General features: G+C 47.3%; 1 protein-coding gene across 1 annotated transcript in view; it reads left to right on the top strand.

The window, feature by feature from the left end:
• The first annotated feature begins 7,815 nt into the window (after positions 1–7,815).
• RHOQ (ras homolog family member Q) overlaps positions 7,816–23,395 on the top strand; it is a 45,301-nt gene continuing 29,721 nt past the window's right edge. The window contains exons 1-2 of the mRNA XM_066595545.1: positions 7,816–8,256; positions 16,830–16,888. Coding sequence (XP_066451642.1) covers positions 8,115–8,256; positions 16,830–16,888 — 201 coding nt within the window. The 5' untranslated portion in view covers positions 7,816–8,114. The remainder of the gene's footprint in view (positions 8,257–16,829; positions 16,889–23,395) is intronic.

Here is a 23,395-nt window from a genome sequence, read left to right as displayed (position 1 = left end):
TTCCAGCCAATCAGGAGGCTGGAATCGGCAATGGACCGCACAGAAGACCTGCGGTCCACCGAGGGAGAAGATCCTGGCGGCCATCTTCACCAGGTAAGTAAGAAGTCACCGGAGCGCGGGGATTCAGGTAAGCACTATCCCGTTTTCTTTTTTAACCCCTGCATCGGGTTTGTCTCGCGCCGAACTGGGGGGCTATTGAAAAAAACAAAACCCGTTTCGGCGCGGGACAACCCCTTTAAAAGAAAAACTTTTGCAAACTTTTTCCCTTTTTGCTTTAAAAAAAAAGTTAAAAAAACCCCACACATTTGGTATTGTCACCCCCATGACAACCGTACAATAAATTGAACACAGATCAACCCACATGAACAAAATAAAAGCAAAAAAGGGAGCCAAAAAAGTTTTTTTTTGTTCAGTTTGCCTCCCAAAAAACGAAATAAAAGTGATCATAAAAGGCCATATGTACCCCAAAAATGGTCCCAATAAAACTACAGCTCATCACACAAAAATCAAGCCCTTAAACGGCTCCATCCATGGAAAAATAAAAAAATGATGGGTCTTTGAATGTAGCAATGTAAAAAAAATTCCAATAAAAGAGTTGCAACACGCGCCAATCTCTCACGAATATGAAACCTATCCTTTTGAATGGGGTTATATAAATGAGCGATTTTTTTTTTCACATTGAGGTGCAGGACAAAAATTGTGGCATATCCTATCTCTGGCCATTCTCTCGGAACGCCTCATCCAGTGTATTCAATGGGCCGGGGAAAAACATTGCACGGCGTGTGAGGTGCACGTGATGCGAAGTTTCCCATTGAAAACAATGGGAACCACCTGCCAATCCTCCGGCATGGCTTTCAGCTGCGCCGGAGGATCGCTACTTACCTGAAGTGATACAGGGCGCTTCGCATTCGCAGGGAAATCGCACTTTCCTGAGTGCAATATCGGACTGCGTTACAGAGCCCAATATTACAATCTCCTGTGTAAAATTAGTCCCATGCAGTTGCATAGATTGTACCACAGAAATTGCCAAGAGGGTTGCTCAGACACTCCTATCACAGTTACGCATGATGATCACACAGCTCCTGTCACACCGCCATAATAGAGGAGATCACAGCTCACCCCCCTTAGGTGAATATAGCAAGTTATGAATGATATAATAATAAACTTGAATAGAGCTATGGCCTTACATGTGTGGTGCAGCTCCGTTCATTTCAAAGGGGCTGACGGAGATAGCTAAGCGCTTTGTACTCGGCTATTTCCATTAGCCCCATTGAAAGTAATGCAGCCGCGGCCAAGCGTACACGACTAGTGCTCTTTTCAATGTGACGCCACTGCGGTTGAGAGAAGTGACCTCTACCTGAAGAGAAGAGGGGGACACGGGACCCCAATTCTCAGTGCGGGTCTCAGCACTGAGACCCCAACGACCAGACTTTTATCACCTATCCTACGGATAGGTGATAAAAGCCTATTTGGTACAACCCCTGTCAGCTGTACGTTATGGAGTGTCTCAGGTAATGGAGGTCTGTTAGAGAATGCCTCTAAATGTATTTCTGTGATACATTTATTAATCAGGTTTCCTAGTCAGAACTATTTGTTTGGGAACTCATCATTATTAGAGATGATCGAGCACGCTCGGATAAAGCAGTTACTCGAAGCATTGCTCTTCTCGAGTAACTGCTTACTGGTCTGAGCGTGCTCGGGGGACCGGGCGTGAGCGGCGGGTGGCAGGGGTAGGGGGGGGGGTTGGAGAGAGTTCTCTCTTTCCCCCCCGCTGCTCACCCCCACCGCCCCCTGAGCCTGCTCAGACCAGTAAGCAGTTACTCGAGAAGAGCGATGCCCGCTCGAGTAACTGATTTATCCAAGCGTGCTCGCTCATCTCTAATTGTTATGCATATTTGTAATATTCCTCATTCATGTTGCAGTCCATTTTCAGCTGTTGTACTGATCTTGGGCAGTTTCTGCCAATCTAAGTGGAAGATGAATTAATGACTTGCTCCCAAAGATCTCAATAGCTTTTTTTCTTCATTTAAAACATATTGGGGCAGATTTACTATTGAAAATACGTCAAATTTCTAGCGCGGATTTGCATCAGAAAGCTGTCTTACATGTTGTCACCCATTTAGTCATTCACGACCCTCAGTGGCCCTAAAGTCGAGCTTCCTCCATGTTTTTCAGCTTTGCACTGCTTCTTTTAGTTGTGTGATATCCTTGCCAGTATCGGCTCTGACAGTATCGGCCACCGTGTTCTTTGGCGGTCGGGTCTTCTTTTGCCACTGATCTGTCCAAGCATTATAGATTTTTCTAGCAACTCTGCTTGTATTACATGGCCAAAATCCGTGAGCCTGAGTCTGGTCATCTTGGCCTCCAGTTATATATCGGGTCTTATATGATTCAGAACACTTCTGGTTGTTCCTCTCGCCGTCCAGTGAATACACAGCAGCTTTCGCCAGCACCACAGCTCCAACGCATCAATCCTTCTACTGTTTTTTTTCGCAGTCCAGCTTTTACATCCATACACAGCTATGGGGAAAACAATGGTTTGCACTATCCTGTTGCTATACCGATATCCCTACTTTTCCAGATTTTGTCCATGTTTAGCATTGTGCTTCTCCCCAATGCTATCCTACGTTTTATCTCTGGCATAGATTCTCCAGCCCGATCAATTTTCGAACCAAGGAAAATAAAGCCTTGCATGCATTTTATGGCCTCATCATCCACAACATCCGAAAAGATATCCCCAAAACCTGCACAGCTAGCCCTGACCCCGGTCTCTTCAGCACTGCATCCAACACTTAATCATTATCCATACTAGAACCAACGCCAGAGGAAGAAGTCTCCAGACTGCTCTCCACAGCTCACCCCACCACCTGCGCTAACGACCCTCTTACCTCCTCCGGCCCCTTTCCCCAGCTGTCATTACCCACCTCACCACCATCTGCAACCTCTCCCTAACCTCTGGCATATTCCCCTCCTCATTCAAACACTCCATCATATCCCCTCTGCTAAAAAAAAACAACCCTTGATCCGACCAACACTGCCAACTACCAACCTGTCTCAAACCTCCTCTTCATCTCCGAATTACTAGAACGCCTGCTCTACCCCCACCTCACAGACTTTCTCTCCGTCAACTCTCTCCTTGACCCCCTCCAGTCTGGTTTCCGCTCTCTGCACTCGACCGAAACGGCCCTCACAAAAGTATCAAGTGACCTGATGACTGCAAAGTCGGCTTCCAATACCATCTCTATGCTGATGACACCCAACTATACACCTCACCCTGTGACATCTCTGAACCATTCCTCCAAAATATCACAGACTGTCTGTCCACTGTCTGTAACACTATGTCCTCCCTTTTTCTCAAACTTAACCTCTCTAAAACTGACTTCCTCATCTTTCCGCCTTTCAACTGAACTCCCCCCAACATCTCCATTCCAGTGTCTGGCATCATCATAACCCCCAGACAGCATGCCTGTTGCCTTGGGGTCACACTGGACTTTGACCTCTCCTTTACCCCCATATCCAATCTCTGGCTTGAACATGCCACCTACACCTCAAAAATATTGTCAAAATCCGGCCATTCCTCACCACTGACACATTAAAGACACTCGTTGTTGCCCTCAATCACTCCCAAATTAACTACTGCAACTCGCTATTCATCGGCCTCCCCGCACCAGACTCGCTCCTCTCCAATCCATACTAAACATGGCAGGTAGGCTCATTTTTCTATCCAGCCATTTCTCCGACGCCTCTGCACTATGCCAGTCACTGTATTGGCTGCCCATCCACTGCAGAACTAAATTTAAATTCCTCACCCACAAAGCTCTGCATGGTGCTGCACCACCGTACATCGCTTCCTTCCTGTCTGTACCCCCCCCCAGCCTGCACACTCCGATCTGCTAACACACTCAGACTAAACACCCCTCTAACACGAACCTCACTTGCTTGCCTACAGGACTTCACCAGAGCAACACTCATCCTCTGGAACACTCTACCCCAAGGCATCCGGACAATTCCCGATGCACGAAATTTCAGACGCTCTCTCTTGTCCCCTTCCCAGTTCCTGTGCTGTCAGTCTCCTCAGTGCCGTCACATATTGCAAGCATTATGTGACGCCGGCGAGGAGACTGACAGCGGGTGACCAATTTCGCCGGAGCAGGGATGGGAGAAGGCAGAGCGTGGGGGAATGCAGCAAAAGGGAATTACAGCGCTGATGTCGGGAGGGAAGGTTGCCAGGGGGAGTATTACTGCGGACCTACGACCCTCAGCAGTGCCGGCTTGAGCGGTTGCCGCCTGGGGATATTGACAGTGGGGGAATGCAATGGATGAGGAGGAGGAGGGGGGGGGGCTTACACCAAGAAGCTGGAAGGGAAGAAGGTCGCTGGAGAAATTATGACAGCGGAGCTAGAAGCACAGGCCAGCGAATTCTCCGGCCCAGCCAATCAAGTTGTGGGCGTTCCTCTTGGGGGCGTGCAACTTGTCTCCACCCATTCTTCTGGTGGAGACAAGATACAACACACCTGCAATAGTCTATGTATGTGGTTGCAGGCATCTAGTTCCTCTGAGTATTCCCTCCACCTATCCTTGATACTGTGTTGGTCATTTAGTACCTTCCCATTTTTTTGCCTTTAATTGTGCCATTGCATGTCATGAAAGGTTTTCGGGCCATCTTGACCTGTGAAAATATGGCCTTTAATGGCTTCTGATCACATGACACAACTGAAGATAATTTTTATGATAGGGAGGAATAACTAAACAAGATAAATCAAGCTGATTTATATACAGTAGGAGGAGGGTGGGTGTTACCATGCAGGGCAGCGCAGGGTCCCGCGGTCAGCGCGCGCCACCTCGGCGTCCTGGAGCCCTGACGTCGGGGCTCTCCCGGCGACGTGAACGGCTGGTGTGCGGCGGCGTGGGCGTGTCCGCCCGTAGAGCACCACCCGCACTCCTCCACCTCTCTTGTGCAGTAGTGGGGGAGCTGGCTCCTCCCAATCTCCACCCTGGGGCGCAGTCTTTCGTTTAGAAGGCTGGCAGTGACCTGAGCTCACTGCCAGTTATTGATTCTGTTAGCCACTAGTTAGTCTGTCTGCAGCTCGTCTCAGCAGCTCCTAGTTAGCTAGTCAGCTTCCTCCAGCCTGTCTTTGCTCAGTCTTTGTTTTGTTGGTCTGTTCCACCTGCCTCTTCTGTCGGCACTCTGTCCCCCGTTAGTGAGTTCCATCTAGGCAGTCGCCAGGTCCCTAGCTAGAGCAGGGACCGCCGCCCAGTTGTCCGCCTGGGGTTATCCAGGGCTGAGGCAAGCAGGCAGGGACAGTGGGGTGCGGGAAGTTCAGGGCACCCCACCTGGCGCTCAGGGGGCAGAGTGCCATAACAGTGGGCTTGCATAATAAATGAAAAATTACTTCAATTACTCTAAAGGCCCAATTAAACACAACGATTATCTTTTGAGCGACCTTTGAACGGTAATCGTTGTGCCGTTTACATCGCAAGATGATCGCTCAAATGTTGAGCGATCACTTTGCGCTCCAGCTGTTCCCTGCTCTGAGCGGAGGATGCAGAAGACAAGCGGGGTGACTCCGCTTGTTTTCTGCATCCAGCTGTTTTCTGCACGGAGCGCCCGGCTGTTATACAGCCGAGCGCTCCGTGCGGGGTATGGAGAACACAGCTGGACCGCTCAGTTCTTCATACCCAGCCTGTCATCAGGGAGCGGGATACAGCTGAAACAATAGTATCAGCTGTATCCTGCTGTGAATCCCTGATAAGGCTCATCGTTGTCTTTCAGCATGCTGATAGATCAGCGATCAGCGACTGCTTAACGAAAACTGTACGATGTCAGTGCAGTTACACACAACGATTATCACTCAAAAGATGGCTTTTGAGCGAATTTTGAACGATAATCGTTGTGTCTAAATGGGCCTTTAGTTGTCACTCTATGTGGGACTGTTTAAGGACCACACAAATGTTCACTTGATTGGGTTGTACCAACATTGCAAGTTATTCCCACAATAGGAGAAAAGTTGCGGATCGGTGAGGATTTTGGTAATTTACCACGGTTTTGCGTTGTGTCCTGCCTGTCCTAATTCCGACCTGTGTGAAATATTCCTAAAAAAAGCTGCAGCAGAAGATAGCGATGAGTATTTTATATTTGCAGCATGCTCTATTTGTTGCTTCCGCTCCGACCTCTGTGCACGCTGACAGTATGCACCCGCTCATCAGATCCCAGCCGATCAACCATTGATGACCTATCCTGATGATGGGTCATCAATAGTCTTTTACTGCAAAACTCCTTTAAAGAACCTTTATATGGCTACTGATTATTTGCGTGCGCAATTTCAACACTTGACTTTCTCCAACACTTTTGCAAAAGTCGAACTTGAACGAATGCAATGTCCTCATATGTCCAAAGTATCCACAGGAAATGTGTCCTCGTGGCCCATAGTAATAAAAGTTCAGCTTCCATTGCCAAACTTTGGTTGCTATCAGTAACAAAGCCACCCTCTACGTATAAGACTTGTGTGATCAGTTACCCATTTCGATGCCCCACAGTCATCTGTTATACGCCAACATGGGGCCGATGTCTTCTAGCCTAACGCCGGAGTTGTGTCGCTACTTGTAGTGTGACTCTTGCAAATCGAATGGAGTTTCTTTCTCTACTGTAGGCTATGACTTTGCTGACCCGTTGTTTAACTTACTGGCAGTCTCTGGGGGCGGTCGGCACTTCCCCTATAGACATCACATATAGGCATCCCTCATGTAGCATTTTGCAGAAGTCAGGCCTAACCTTTTCTGGCTGATGCCCTTACACTCGCTGGGCATCAGTAATTCTTCGGACGCTAGTTCTTCCATATAGAGCCACCCTAAGTCCTGATGGATGAGGGTCCCACCTCTGGGTCATGCAGCTATCTCCAGAATGGTGGTCCCTCATACCTGTCCTGGTCACCCCGTAGCTTACTACGCTGCTTCTGTACCTCCCAATCACATTTATGGGAGTCACCAAAACAGCGTAAAACAGCCAGTTCAACTGTTGCCGTAATGGTGGCCACGGTGGTATTCCCATCCCATTCAGGTTCCCATGATCAGAATGGATATGTGATGGGGGGGGGGGTCCTAAAATTCTGGAATGAGTTGAAAGTGCTGCGGAATTTCCGTGCGGAGCGTCCACACAGAAAGCCGGTAGCACATTTGCCCCATTGTGAACATGCTCTTAAAGTCCCTTAAAGGAGTCAGAAGATGGCGGCAGAAAAAAATGTTAAAAATTAAATATCTGAAAAAAAAATAAAAGTAGTACAGCAAAAAAAAAAAAAACTATACAAGTTTGGTATCGTAGTCATCGTACCGACCCCTAGAATAGAGTGATCATGTCATTTTTGATGCAATTTGTGCGCCGTAGAAACAAAGCGCACCGAAAGATGGCGGAATTTTGTTCCTTTTTTTTCATTTTACCCCACTTAGAATTTTTTTAAAGTTTTTCCGTACATGGTACCACCACTGAAAAATACAACTCGTCCCATAAAAAAACAAGCCCTCAGGCAGCGACCTCGATGGATAGATAAAAGAGTTACGATTTTTTAAAAGGGGGGAAGAAAAAAATGGAAAATGGGGGAAAAAAAGGCCATGTCATTAAGGGGTTAAATGCTTATTCGCCTAATGGTCCCCAGCGTAAAGGTTACGAAACTGCAATACAAGCAATTCCAGCTGGATGATGATGGAGTACATGCAGAGGTGACATGTGGCACACAGCAGTCCTCTTCGTCCAGGCTTGGAGGACGCGCTTTGCAGACGGTCCCTTATCTGCTGCACCCCCTCCACTGCCGAGCAAGGCTGAGACTGCAGCGCCGGAAAGTGCTGCCCTCACAAGTAGGGGGGAGGGGGCACAAGTGCAGACTTTGGAAGAAATAATCTTATTTCCCAAGGAGAAGGAAGAAGAAGAAGAGGAGGAGGAGGAGGAAGGAGCCCGAGCGCCCGGCCAGCAGGGCAGGGAGATGCGCTGCACAAACTTCCAGTGTCACCATTGTGTCGTCGGTGCTGCCGGGGACGGCCGCTCACTCCTGGCGGAGCGCTGGAGGGCATGGTGTCATGGGGGGCGCTGTGACCCGGCTGTCTCCATAAGATGAGGAGGATCCATGGCGAATGGCAGTGCAAGCAGCATGCTGAAGTGCGTGGTGGTGGGCGACGGGGCGGTGGGCAAAACTTGCCTGCTCATGAGCTATGCCAACGATGCCTTCCCGGAGGAGTACGTGCCCACTGTGTTTGACCACTACGCAGGTAAGTTGGACTTTGTGTGTTGGGGTCCTACTGGTGCCCAAGTTATGCCCGAGTATGGCGCCGCTCATCTGGCAGCATGCGACTTTTTTTTTTTTTTGGGTGGCACAACTTTTTATCACTCCGTAGAGCGCAGTTGCGTCCGTTTTCCATCAACTTCGGTTGGCACGCGCAAAAGTTGCATTGGCACATCTCGCCGCTGCCTGTAGCGAGTGATACGTTAACTATGTAACTTTAGTAGTCAAGAAAATTCAACCCCGTCCGTCACACGGGCGTATTTGCGCGTGTAAAATTTACGTGCGCAACGGGTAGAGAATAGAACCCATTGTGCGCAAATAAAGCGGCGTTTAGGCTGCGCGGTAATCGTTCAGAAAAAGTTCAGACAAACGGAACGATAATCGTTAAACTTAAGCGCGAGACGCTGACCCAGCGAAAATTGTGCGCTTTTTGTTTAGCGTTACGTTTCATCCAGCGTAAAAAAAAACTCCCAAAAAAACAGCGCCGGAACTTTGTGAAGGACCCCAAGGCCGTATTTATGCGAGTAAGAAAAATGTGCGAGTTCTGCCTGATTGCGAGACGCACAGAACTCGGGCGCCGTTATAACCCGTCATTTACAATGGGTATATTTACATGAGCCATTTTTTTTTTATTATTTTTTTTCTTTTTCTCTCTCACCGCGACGCATGCGAGATTCGAAAAATCGTATCGTGTCCCATTTCTTTCTTTTTTTTTGAGCAATATCATCTATCTTCTCTTTCCTGCGGGAGCAAATAATCGCGTCACACTCGCGTGCCCGCGCATCGGAATTGCAAACTTAAAAGCACAATACTGTCCCGAGTTTCTCGAAACAACTTTGCGATTGACTGTAAACCTGGCCTAAGTCCTTAGACATGTCACATGACTGTCATGGTGGTGTATCCATTGGTGATGTAGAGCACATGACCGGTCAGGTGACGCATTTAGTGTCCGTCACGCCGCTTCCAATAATGGTTTTTTTTTAGCATTTTATAGTCAGTATCGCCCATAGCAACCAGTCAGACTCAACTTTTGTTTTGTTCGGTTGCTAAGGGCAATGCTGACGGTTTCCTTTTTGATGGATGGAGGTATCCCTCATGTGGCAGTATGGCTATGGGATGCGGAGGCTTCCGATTTGGGTCACCGTGCGCCTACAGCCGCCACCTCTCCTACTTTTGCGTTCGGACCCCAGTGATTAGATATGGATTTCTTATTCTGTGGATAAGAGTAAGGCTGGTTTCACATGGGCGATAAAATTGCGCGATGCGAGAGTGCGTGAAAACGCAGTTACGAAACCCATGCTTTTCATGCTTTTCAATTAGAGAGTCTTATTGTCTTCCTCGCAAGAAAATTGCGGCAAAATCGCGCGTGAAAATCACAAGCGGCAGCGATGACGCTCAAAAATCGCGTGAACAAAGCGCGAATTATGAAACCAATGATTTTCAGTTCTTTCATTCCTATTTGCTACGGTTTCACTCCTGCGATGTTGCGCTCGAAAAAAAAAATGATGGCGTGTCCTATTCTTTCTACATTTTGTGATTTTTCTTATTGCCCGCGTTTCCCTATGGCGCCTTCTTTTTATCGCAACGCACAAACTTGCGACTTACAGTAAAAAGTCCTATTGTCTTAACACTAAAAACTTGCGCAATTTTATCGAGGGGGGAGGGGCAGCGATGCGAGATTATTCTCAGGAAAAAGCATTGCTGGCACTCAAAAATCGTGTGAACAAAGACGTGATTTTGGCGCTATTTTCTCGCAGTAAAATCGCGATCGCCGGTATGAAGGGGCCTTTAAAGGGCGTCTGTTGCTGATGTCATCTTTTATGCCGGCCAAGAAATAATCGTTTGTTGGGCTCACATCTCCCCGTGTAAACAGCGGATGCGCGGCTGACAATATACAAACCGTATCGGGCCCGGTTGCTCATTCGTACGGTTTGCGTCGGTCCGTGCAAAAGGTCCTTTTAATCGAGTACCGATTGGCGGTTTTTAGAAATGGTCAGTCGGCACTCATTTACCGGGTTGGTGGGTTTATATGGGACAGCAATCACTTAACTAGTCGCTGGAAATAATCCCTACCACGAGCTGTTAGCGCACGAGCGAGTGTTCGCTGTACGTTTTTGCGCAGAGCGATTGTCGTTCGCCTGTTTTTGTGGACTCTGAAGATCGCGACTTCCTGCAAAGTTGTTGAAAGACGAACGATTATCCATTTACGCCGGATGACAATTAGTCAACTGAAGATTATTTTAGGTGAGCGGAAACTTAGCGATTAGTGAACGAATTCTCGCCCGTCGCCCTTTCGGTGGGCGTGTTTACGCGGAACAACTCTCACTGAAGGGCCATTTACATCAAACGTTACGTGAAAGAGGGATGATGTCAGAGTTCGCTCCTTCAACCTGTTTATACGGCAGATACATCATTCGCAGTCGTTCACATTCGCGTATACGTGTCTGAACGGGCGCGGTTTAAACCGTATGATAAGTGAATGAACCAATGATGATTTTTATGCCTGCTTAAAATGAATGAAAAGTGAACTATTGTCGTTCGCCATTTGGTCGTTTGCTGCGTTAAGACTGGAGGTTCTTGTTCACTTTTGCTCGTTTGAGCGATTTCTTTTAACGCTAATCGTTCCGTGTAGACGGGCCTGCCATTTATTCTACCAGGGATTATTGGAATGATAGTCGTCCGCTGTTAAGTCACCCCTAAAGAACTCTCGTATGGCTTCCCATTTTTTTGTGTTGGATGAATGTGCGCAATTCTGCACCCTGTTGACTTTTTTTCCCCAACACTCTTGCCAAAGTCAGAGTTGTACTGATGCAAAGAATCATCCACAATCGGCCTAATATATCCACATTGCCCACCGAAAATGTGTCCTTGTTGCCCACGGCAACGAAAGTTCAACTTTTATTTCCAAAGTTTGGTTGCTCTCGGTAACAAGGACACTGCAGGGTGAGCCATAAAAACTAGGCCGGAGCCACACTCTTATGGAAGCTGTCTAAAAGAAAATCTCTTTGTTACCCATAGCAACCAATCACAGCGCAGCTTTCATTTTACCTCAGCTGTATAAGAAACAGCAACCAATCACAGCGCAGCTTTCATTTTACCTCAGCTGTATAACAAATAGCAACCAATCACAGCGCAGCTTTCATTTTACCTCAGCTGTATAAGAAATAGCAACCAATCACAGCGCAGCTTTCATTTTACTTCAGCTGTATAAGAAACAGCAACCAATCACAGCGCAGCTTTCATTTTACCTCAGCTGTATAACAAATAGCAACCAATCACAGCGCAGCTTTCATTTTACCTCAGCTGTATAAGAAATAGCAACCAATCACAGCGCAGCTTTCATTTTACCTCAGCTGTATAACAAATAGCAACCAATCACAGCACAGCTTTCATTTTACCTCAGCTGTATAACAAATAGCAACCAATCACACCGCAGCTTTCATTTTACCTCAGCAGTATAAGGAATAGCAACCAATCACAGCACAGCTTTCATTTTACCTCAGCAGTATAAGGAATAGCAACCAATCACAGCGCAGCTTTCATTTTACCTCAGCAGTATAAGGAATAGCAACCAATCACAGCGCAGCTTTCATTTTACCTCAGCTTTGTTAGAAATCAAAACTGTGCTGTGATTGGTTGCTGTTTCTTTCTCTGCTGAGGGAAAATGAAAGCTGTGCTGTGATTGGTTGCTATGGGCAACAAAGCGATTTTCTTTTCCAGAGCCTACATAAGAGTATGGTGCCGGCCTAGTTTTCCGTGCCCACCCTCTATAAGACTTCGGTGATCAGTTGCCCATTTCTGTTGCCCATTTCTGTATTGTCTTGTGGGACTGGCACAAAAATAGAAAATGCCGCGACTTTTTCATCCGGCAGCATCGCTGCGAGATAAAAATCAGCCGCGTAAATTTACCCTTTGCAATTAATGGGTTGTGTTCTCGTGCGCACAAAACTCGCACGATTTTCTTGCCCGTATAAATGCACCCTTAGGGCTCGTTCACTTGGGCAGTTTTGCGCAGCTAAGTTTCACGCTCTAAAAAAATTGCGCACCAATGGTTTCCTATGGAAACATTCAGATGAACGATTTTAAGCTGCGCAAAAAAAATAAAACGGACATCAGCGACTGAAATTCCCTGCTGCGTAAAACAATTGCTCTATCTTAGGGCCAAAAATCGCAGAAGCCTCCATAGACTCGTCCAACGCTGCGTCCAACGGCGGAAAAGAAGACGGGTGCCGGTATTTAAGACATCAGACGTCATTAGGAGGATTTCTACCGACCGAGGGAATTCCGAACAGCAGCGCATTTTTTTTCGGAGCTCCCAGTCGTGTGAATGTCCGATTTAAACGCTAGTGAGGCTCGTGACTTGGTGGCGGAAAATCGGACATTCACGCGATTTTTGGGTGAGTTAGCTGCGGTTTTTTTTACGTGATTTTGACGCTCATGTGAACAAGTCCTTAAAGGGAACCCGTCATAAACGAAGCCCAGTGCCGGAATTATTACCTACGGCTCGTTATTCATAAGTTCTGGCGCTGTATGTAAACCATGCAGAGCGGTCTGCCTCAAACGAGAAATCATTCAGTCTGTCACATTCGCTGTATAAGTGAATAAGAACGACAGAACGAGCGCCATTTAAACCGAACGATAAATGAACGCGCCATTTTGTTTAATGCCTGCGTAAAATGAATGACAAACGAGTGAAAGTGAACGATTATTGTTGGTTTGCGTTCACTTCCGCTCGTTTGAACGATTTTTTTGAATGATCATTCCCTCTAAAAGCACCCTTACCCTATAATTCCGTGTGCTAGTATGAGGCCATATTTGGTGTGTACGGCGTAAATACAACCGCACGTGGTAAGGCGGCATTAATTACAAATCTTGTCTGTTTGTCCGCTTTACGAAAGCAGCGGTGACCCCTGTGGTTGGTTGCCGTATGATGCCAGGACAATGCCACTGCCTATACCCTTACCCCTGTGGTTGGTTGCCGTTTGATGCCAGGACAATGCCACTGCCTTCACCCTTACCCCTCTGGTTGGTTGTCGTATGATGCCAGGACAATGCCACTGCCTTTGCCCTTAAGAGGCATCTCATTGCGATGACTGGGCTGTCTGAGGCCGTCTCCAAGCTCTTAGCAGCTGACCCCCGTTTCCCTGACATCCCGCTCACATACACAATAGTCGTGTTGTCAGCTCTCTGTGCCCGCCCCGCGCTTCCCTGGAAAGCAGTGAAATAATCCATAAAGATAACTATGATGCCACTTGTGTCATCCTTGGTCCATACAGCGCGCTGGCACTGAGGGTAGAGGCCGGGCACACTGCTGATCTGTGACTGAGAACACAGAGACACAGACTTGTCTGGATACACTCTGGGGTTTGAGATATGTTGTAGCGCAGGCTGCTTTTAGACTTTTATATACGTCTACATTTCAGGCCTTTTTCACACTGGCGATCGCGATATGGCCGCAAGAAAATTGTGGCAAAATCACGACTTTTTCCCCGCAATTTTTGAGCGTCGGCGCTGCTTTTTCTCACAAAATCAGTAGGACTTTCTAATGTGAAAACGTATCGTACGAAAATCGCTAATTCGTGCTTTGTGATGCGATGAAAAAAGGAGGCTCCGTAGGGAAACATGGGAGATAAAAATAAAACAAAAAAAACACAAAAAGACAATTTTTTTTCTCGCAACATCACAGGATTGAAAACATCGCAAATGTGAAGGAAACCATTGAAAATCGCCAGTGTGAATGCGCACTAATGTCCATATTAGGACTGCGAGATACGGACCGCATGATTCTACTCAATCGAACTTGCGTCCATCAGACATAACGGTTAAACCACCGACGCGTGAAGTGAATAACCTGGATTATCTCCTGACGATAGCGCCTGTCAGGGGTGGGATATATTAGGCAGAAAAATAAACATTTTTGATGCGCCGTAAGCAGAAAAATTGGCAAGTGTAAGGCCAGTCTCACACAGGCGTTCCAAAACGCTGTAAGATGCGGCGTTTTTACTAATGCGTTCGACAGCGTTTTTTAACGCACCCCATCATCGCAATGTACTAAAATAGAACAGGCCGCGTTCGATTAACACGTCATTAGAAACAACGCACTAAAATGCTCGTCTGAAAAGCTCCATTGAAATCCATGGAGGTGGGTGGCCATGATAGATCTCTGGCGCGCTCCGCCTCCGTTCACTGAACGAGAAGACTATTAAACGCTTATGCGCCCCACACTTGTACGCAGTACAACGAGGGCCAAATTAAATCTAGATACAAGATTACTTGGTTCTCTTACCGAGACCAATCACCTGAGGGCCAAATTGTGACGTCTGAGTCAGACCATTCTGAAAACGGACGGCCTTATGAAGTGTTTCCGGTATGTAATGGTTAGTACCTTCTAAACCCGGTCTGAGGAAGGACAACCCATAATAGGACCTTGGGCACCGAGCCTCACTGATGCTTGTGAGGTGTGAAGTCTAGCCCATCTGGTTTGATTCCCCAAGAAAAACTACTGTAAGACAATTGCCGAAAAAGTCCACCGTCAACGACTATGGGTACAGAGATATTCTGGACGATGTGGCATTACCCTCCGTCTGGCAATACTTTGGTGCAACCATGACTCTACCAACATGACCAAGTACCACGTCATATAGAATTCAGGCTTGGTTTGAGGAGCAGGACATCTGCAAACTTCATTGGCCAGCCCAAAGTTCGGACTTCAATCCATCGAGCATATTTGGGACGAAGTAGAACACCATATCCGTACATGCCCATCATCCACTACGCCATTATCTGAAGAGCTCTTCGAGGAATGGAGGCACACACATCTATCAGAATCTGGTGGAAAACGTCCCTAGGAGGGTTATTACCGTCATTGAGGCCAAAGATGGCCCAATACCGCATTGAAAAAGGGGGGATAAAATCGACTTCTATATGTGTCCCAATACTTTTGTCAACATAGCGTATGAGCAGAGGGAACTTTATGGAGTTTTCTAATTAAAGGGGATTTATGGGTTTTTACATTGAAGCCCTAGCCTTAGGATAGGCAGTCGGGGTATGATCGGTGGGGTGCAAGCACTAAGACCCCGATCGATCAACAGAAAAAAATGAGCCACTGTGCTTGAATAGTGCGCCACAGCCCTCCATTGTTGTAACTGACCCAGCGGTCCCTGCCCGCCACTTCATGGGGGGGGCTCACCCGCCAGCCATACATTTCCGCCTTGTGATGTCCATGTGCACTAATAATGCTTACGGAAAAGGGATGTTTTGATGAAATAACCTTTAAGACTCCGACAACCAAACGTCTTGAGAAAATTGCGGTTGAAGTACTTCTATTATTCTGTGTCGAGAAAAGAGTTACAAAAGAGATGGAGATGGCATTCGCAGATGATTTCCAGTTCTGTGTGCTTCGATGGTCTTCCCCTTATATTGTACTTGCTTCCTCTTTGTAGGCTAGATTAGGATGTGATACCGCGCTCCGTCTGGCTGGGCCATCATGGGAAAGCTGAACAAGTGTATGACACCGAGCCAGCGCTCTCACATACTCCACGTAAGACTGCGATGTGCCAGGAAAGCTGTCAGCTGCTGGGCGCACAGTCTTTTCTTGGAGTATGTCACAGCGCACGTTGTGGTTCATATAAAGACACCAACAGTTGGATTTTTACATATTTAAAGTGGACCTGCTCCTCTGGGAAATAACGGTAACCTACCAAAAGTAATTGGACACCTGAGCAAGAATAAAAAGTAGTATTTATTTCCATATATTAATGCTCAGTAGGGCTTCTTTGGCCCTAATGACATCGGATATTCTCAGTGGCATACTTTTCTACTAACCTCTGATACACTTGATCTGGTATTTCCCTCCATTCATCCTGCAAACGTCTGGCGAGTTCTCTCAAAGAAGATGGATGCTGTTCATATTTCCTGACCTGCCATTATAGTTTGTCTCACAGATGTTCAGTAGGATTCAGGTCGGGACTCTGTGCAGCCAGTCCAATCGTGGAACATCCATATCCTGAAACCAGTACAAAGCAGCGTTGGATTTGTGACGAGGCGCGTTGTCTTGTTGGAAGTATGGCCGACCATTCCCAGAGTATTACCACATTGTCAGCAGCACATTATTGTCGCGAATGTCCATATTTCCCTATGGAACCTTCCTCTCTGTTGCATCGCACAAAAACGCGGTTTTCGTGCGGTGCGATTCAACTTTTACAGTAGTTTCCCCTAAAATAAACGGTTTCCCATAAAATAAGCCTTAGCTGCATAAGAAAAGCAAAAAAAACCACATACACCACCTAAGAAGCGCTGTCCAGCTCCGCTGCGTCTTCTCCCTGGTCCCCAGCAATTGTCTTTAGCATCTCTTCTGGCCGGGGATTAGAAAATTCCCGTCTCCAGGAAGCGCCGCCCCTGATTGGCTGAGCAATGAACGAATGACAGCCATTGCATATTGCAATATTGCTTCTTTCATTTATTACTTCTACGTGTTACTTTGTTTCATGTGTTTGTAAAAATATTTTGTATTACACGCTATAATTAACATATTTTAATGTGTTTGTTTTTTTTTTCCAGTCAGCGTTACCGTCGGTGGTAGACAGTACCTCCTTGGACTTTATGACACTGCCGGACAAGTGAGTCAGATACATGCTACTGTGTTTGTTTTGGATGAGTATTGTGTTGTGATTCTCAAGTTTATGTAGATTTGTCTGTTGTTCTACATAGACCAGTAGGCTTCCGAAATAGGGGAGACTTAGTACTGCGGGCTGAATCCTATTCACTTCGATGCGAGTCAGCTTGCTGTACCACTCCGGACCACTGTGTAGTGTATGGAGCTATCTGCTTCCTGCAACCAAACAGCTCTGTACACTCAGAAACCGTCCCCTGCAATCTGTGCACCACCTTGGACTCCCTCAGTTGATAACCGCATCTTGAGGGTAGGCCATTTAATCTTTGAAGTGGGACAACCCTTATAATTATGGGCAGAACTTCCATAATAAAACTTCCACGACGCTCAAATTGTGACACATCTCAAACCTACCTGAAAATTACTCTTAATAGTAGACAGGAGTATTCGTGAAACTGTAGCCTTGCTGCCGGTAGCAACCGGAATTTAGCTTCTATCTACTATATGGTAGGGGGGGGGAGCGGGTAGAGATCACTCACCTCTTAAATGTACAGCCCTCGCCTCTATATGGTTCTGGAATCTCGCGCAGTGGTCACATGACGTTCATCGCTCACGTGACTTGCAACCAATCACTGACCTCAGAGCTCGTGTGTGTAAATATCACATGAGTAAGGCCAGTGATTGGTTGTGGTAGTCCAAAAAACTATGAACGGCATGCGATCACTGCGAGAGCTTCCGAAATCAGAGTAGTGGGGGCTGGAGCGGCGGGATATTTAAGGGGTGAGGGATCTTTTTTTCTTTAATTGTGACTTGGCAATTTGTATAAAACACAGTTTGATAAACTTACATGCGGTTCAGATCTCCCAAGCCGAAATGCGCTATTCTGCCACCAATCTCATGATCAAGGAGTCGGCAAACGATCATTGGTCATCCTTGGCAACAACCACCTGTGCCCACGTCATTATGCCATGTCTGCCCCTAGTGGTCGGAGTGTCATTGCACATGTAACTGGAAATTCAGCCTTTCCGCCTGTTCTGACAATGAGTGGAGATAGAAATGTGGTCCGTACTGTGATGTAAAGAGAAGTCTGACCCGCCCCTTTCATCAGCCCAGATGACGAACAGATATTCGCGGTCACATGACCGGTGGGAGAGACAGCAGAATAGTGCATCTCGGTGTGCGAGATATCCGCTCCAAGTGAGTAATGTATGTAGTACTGCAGTACACTTCACTGCTTTTACCCTGAAAATATCTTTAAACAGACTTTTACTATTGATGATGTATCCTTGGGATAGGTCCACAATAGTAGATCAGCTGAGTTCTGCCACTTTTGATTCCCTCCGATCAGCTGATCACCAGGCCCACTGTCAATGTGGACAGCGCTGGAGGCAGATAGTGCTGTCAGCATTGTAGTGGCCTGATTCAGTACTACAGGCACAACTCCCATTGCATTCAGTAGAGCTGTGCCTGCAGTACCAATCTGAGCCACTGCAATATGCACAGTGCTGTCTGCACTAACAGCAAGGACAGCGATCCCAAGCGGCGGACTTCTGGCGATCATCTCTTGATCACCTGTAGGTCATCAATATAAAAGTCCTGGACAAGTCTTTTTTTACTGGCATTTTGTCTTCAAGACAACCCCTTCCTACATTGACCTTTGCAGATTCAAAAACTAATGTAGAGCTGCCTTCTTTATCCCAAGTGATGGATCTTAAGCGAACGCCTTGGGAATCTGAAGCCGGAGCCATGCTGCCATTCTAGGGGTAATATCCCTTTAAATGTCAGCTACATTTTTCTCCTACCAGTCCATGGAAATTAGATTCAATCGGTCCTGACAGCCGCATGGTTTTATTGCTTAATCTGTGTCATCTGTCACTGCAGTCAGTGTTTTAAATAAATGGGTGGAATTTTTTATTACCCGCCGCAGCGGAAAAAGGAATTTCAACAAATGCATACAAGGATCTCATTTTCATTGGCGATTATCCTCTCCGCTGAGCAGTCGGAGAACACATTATGCGGGCCGGAGCGCCGGCTGTCTGGATTGCTGGGCTTTACATATTGGAATGTGCTGCGCTTATGTATCTGTTTATGTTACCGGAGGTTTCAGGACGGCGGCCGATCAGTAGTAAGTGGATTTCTCCGCTGATGTTCCTCGAAGCCCTGGCACCCATCCAAGGTCGGAATATAAGTTGTAATTAGTTAATGCTAGACTTCCAATCCTGGGAAACCGATTTCACTGCTGTATCATTATTACTGTAGGGATGATATATTACAGGGTGGGCCATGGAAAAGTAGCCCGGCACCACATGGTAACACAAGGGCCACCCCCCAGAACCCACCAACAAAAGGCGGACAGCATACCTTGCAGTAATAATAGCGGCCGCGGCATTACTAATTGTAAGTCACATCAGTAAATAAACAGAATACATTAAGAAATGTCGTAGTCTTGGGGCTCATTCACACGAGGATGTAGGCGCACATAATATGCGGTGAGCCGAGTCCATGGAAGCACATTGATTTTCATTGATCCATTCACATTTGCATATATAGATTGCGTATAATGCGCGCGTGAAAATGAATGCAGCATGTTCTATTGTATTGTGTATTACGCGCGTACAGCTCTATGGCCTGCGCATTAAACCCCGTTCAGACGCAATACATTGCGCCATTTAATACGCATTCGTCCCCGTATAGATAGGCAGTCGTTGATCTATGAGACGAAAGCTGCGCTGTGATTGGCGGCTACCTGCAACAAAGACGGATTTTCTTTTAGACCGCTTTCATAAAAGTGGGGTTTTAAGCAAATTTTCGGTGGCCCACTCTGTATATATGCGTTTTTCCTCTCACCAGTGCAGGAACAGATTGTTATACATGCAGTTAAAGGGGTTTTCCAAGCCCACAAAAGTTTTTTAGAAATTGCGTGAAACAGTATAAAATAACAAAATGCTTTGTTTTATCAATCCCTGCTCCTCCATCATCGTATCCGTAACCACCTGTATAATAAATTGAATGCACTATTTATCTTGCGAGGCAAAAACCGTAACAAAAACCCCTAAAAAAGGCAATAAAAGTGATCAAAAAAGCCATATGTACCCCCAAACCATACAAATAAAAACTACAGCTCATCATGGAAAAAAACAAGCCCTCGCAGAGCTCCGTCCATGGGAGAATAAACGAGTTACTTTGAATGCACTGATGTAGCAAAAGAAATTCCAAAAAAGGGTTTTTATTGTATAAAAGTTGAAAAACATATTGACCCGCAGAAAAGATGTATTATGGTGGATTTAGATGATCGTATATCGGCTGGGTTTTCACGCCGGCCGATATACGGCATCCGTCTCTGCAGAGGGAGGAAGCTGGAAGAGCCGGGAGCAGTGTACTGAGCTCAAGCCTCCTTCTCCACCCCCTCTCCTCCTCTCACCACTATTTGCAATGGGGGGAGGGCTATGCCGGGAACTTAGCTCCGCCCCTGTCCCGCCCCTCCTATTGCTAATAGGGGCGAGGGGCGGAGAGGGGGTGGAGAGGAGGCGGGAGCTCCGTGCACTACTCCCGGCTCTTCCAGCTTCCTCCCCCTGCAGAGAGGGACGCCATATATCGGCCGGCGTAAAAACCCAGCCGATATACGATCGTCTGAATCCACCCTTATGCTTTATGATTAACATTGGAAAATAAATGAAATAAAACTTTTACAGTACATTACATGCAGCCAAAAATCGGACCAATAAAAACTACATTTCGCCGCACAAAAAACAAGCCCTCATACGGCCGTGGCGACGGAAAAATAAAAAAGTTATGGCTTTTGAAAAAATGGAAATAGGTCATGTCCTTAAGGGGTTAATATAGAAGGCTCGCGCGTCCAGCGCCACTTGGTTCACGTCAGAATGGTGATGTGAACACGGCTTTACCTGGCGCCGGCGTGACGCGTCAACACATGACCTTCAACCAATCACTGCTTGTCTGGGGAGATGAGCAGCTGCCTGACACACTTATCTCCTGAAGGAACAACTTCTCCGAACCGCAGCTATATAAAGACGTGATCAGAACAGCAGACGTTCCCCCCCCCCCCCCGCGCCTTCTGTCAGTAAGGCCTCATGCACACGGGCGGATTTGATTTGCGGAATCCGCGATCTGCACCCACGTTGGAGATTTGCTGTACTAGTCGCCCATAGGATCTCTATGGAAGTGAGCGATCTGCAATTCAAGTGTGGTTGCATTGTGGATTCATAGGCAGATACCTAATTTTTTTCATTTTTTTTTTTGGCCCGGACGATCCGCTGTGCATCCGCATACATCCTTGCGGAGAAACGATCGCATTTTTTGGTCGCCGGCAAGCATTCGAAAATCCTTTGCACACTGACTCGCAGGTATTCCGTGTGTGCCGTGTGCATGAGGCCTGACAATCATGATCAATTAGGACATATCTATAGGGGGGGCAGAAGTAGTAGTTATACCCGGGTCATGGAGCCTGAGGGGCCCCTCCGTCACATTAGAAGGCATCCGTAGTATAAATAGCACATAGTAAGTGGGGATCTTGTTACAGGTTTTGCATTGGGGCTTCTGGGTAGAAGACATTATAGTCAGCTCCTCCCCGGCCCGAAATGACAGGAAGCAACAGGTTGTTTTTAGCTGCACAGTAAATGTATTACACGTCTCATGCTGCTTATCAGATATATCTGATATTAGAGGAGATGGAGAAGGGGCGTCTGCGGGTTTCTTGTGTATGTAAACAGATGGCCTATCTATACCAGGAAACAGGCACTTGGCATATGTGCTTTCCTGTGATCCTAATATCGCACTGATCGGTGCCGGCCTTAAGCTGCGTTTATATAAGGTGACCAGATTTTACCCAGGTCAAAGCAGGACAGAGGGGTGTGGTCAGGGGCGGGGCTTATCAAAACGTATGATTTTACCTCCGGCGTTATAAAAAGTACAGGGCTGTTTCAAAAAAGACAGGGAGCAAATTGTGCAGCATTTCTGCATCCCCAAAACGGTCAAAATGTGCACCATTGGTACGAATTTTGACAGAAAATTAGCTGCATACCCATAACTGATTTCATACTATGTGGCGCTCCCCTCACCTCCTCCATAGACCTTCCGCTGTCAGCGGTCCCTGGCTCACGGTTCCCAGCGGCCTGTAGTGTTCACACCTGACCAGCAGCACCGTACCTAAAGGGAACTGGAAGCCGGAGAGTGCTGACAGCGGGAAGCCTTCAGAGGAGGTGAGAGGAGCGCCGCATAGTATGAAATCGGCTGCGGATACACGACTGATTTTCAGTAAAAATCCGCATCGATGGTACAGATTTTGACTGTTTTTTTATATGCAGAAATGCTGCGGAAATTTCTACTGTGGACATTACGCAGTATTTCTGCCACGTCTGAACATACCGTAAGTCAGCTTGATTTATGCTGCCACGTGCAGAGTGGCCTCAGTAGTAATAGTGTCCCCACAGTGGCCTCAGTAGTAATAGTGTCCCCACAGTGGCCTCAGTAGTAATAGTGTGTTCCGACAGTGGTCCTGGTAGGAATAGTGACCCCCACAGAGCACTCAGCAGTAATAGTGTCCCCCAGAGTAGCCCTAGTACTAATGGTGTCCCCCAGAGTAGCCCCAGTAGTAATGGTGTCCCCCACAGTGGCCCCAGTAGTAATGGTATCCCCCACAGTGGCCCTCAGTAGTAATGGTGTCCCCCACAGTGGCCCTCAGTAGTAATGGTGTCCCCCACAGTGGCCCTCAGTAGTAATGGTGTCCCCCACAGTGGCCCTCAGTAGTAATGGTGTCCCCCACAGTGGCCCTCAGTAATAATGGTGTCCCCCACAGTGGCCCTCAGTAGTAATGGTGTCCACCAGAGTGGCCCTCAGTAGTAATGGTGTCCCCCACAGTGGCCCTCAGTAGTAATGGTGTCCACCAGAGTGGCCCTCAGTAGTAATGGTGTCCCCCACAGTGGCCCTCAGTAGTAATGGTGTCCCCCACAGTGGCCCTCAGTAGTAATGGTGTCCCCCACAGTGGCCCTCAGTAGTAATGGTGTCCCCCACAGCGGCCCTCAGTAGTAATAGTGTCCCCCACAGCGGCCCTCAGTAGTAATAGTGTCCCCCACAGCGGCCCTCAGTAGTAATAGTGTCCCCCACAGTGGCCCTCAGTAGTAATGGTGTCCCCCACAGTGGCCCTCAGTAGTAATGGTGTCCCCCACAGTGGCCCTCAGTAGTAATGGTGTCCCCCACAGTGGCCCTCACTAGTAATGGTGTCCCCCACAGTGGCCCTCAGTAATAATGGTGTCCCCCACAGTGGCCCTCAGTAGTAATGGTGTCCCCCACAGTGGCCCTCAGTAGTAATGGTGTCCCCCCACAGTGGCCCTCACTATTAATAGTTGAATGATAATTCATTTATTTATCGTTAAGAGCAAAGCTGCAGGGGGCTAATCCTCACCTAAGGGCCCTTTTACACAAGACGAACTGTTGGGCAAACGCTGCCTGACACTCATCCCTATTTATCTTGCTCCCATGCTGTTACACCGGAGCG

The sequence above is a fragment of the Eleutherodactylus coqui genome, chromosome 3 (assembly GCF_035609145.1).
Source record: "Eleutherodactylus coqui strain aEleCoq1 chromosome 3, aEleCoq1.hap1, whole genome shotgun sequence".
NCBI lineage: Eukaryota > Metazoa > Chordata > Amphibia > Anura > Eleutherodactylidae > Eleutherodactylus > Eleutherodactylus coqui.
Note: the sequence above shows the minus strand (reverse complement) of the source record. Positions and strands in the feature narration are given on the sequence as shown.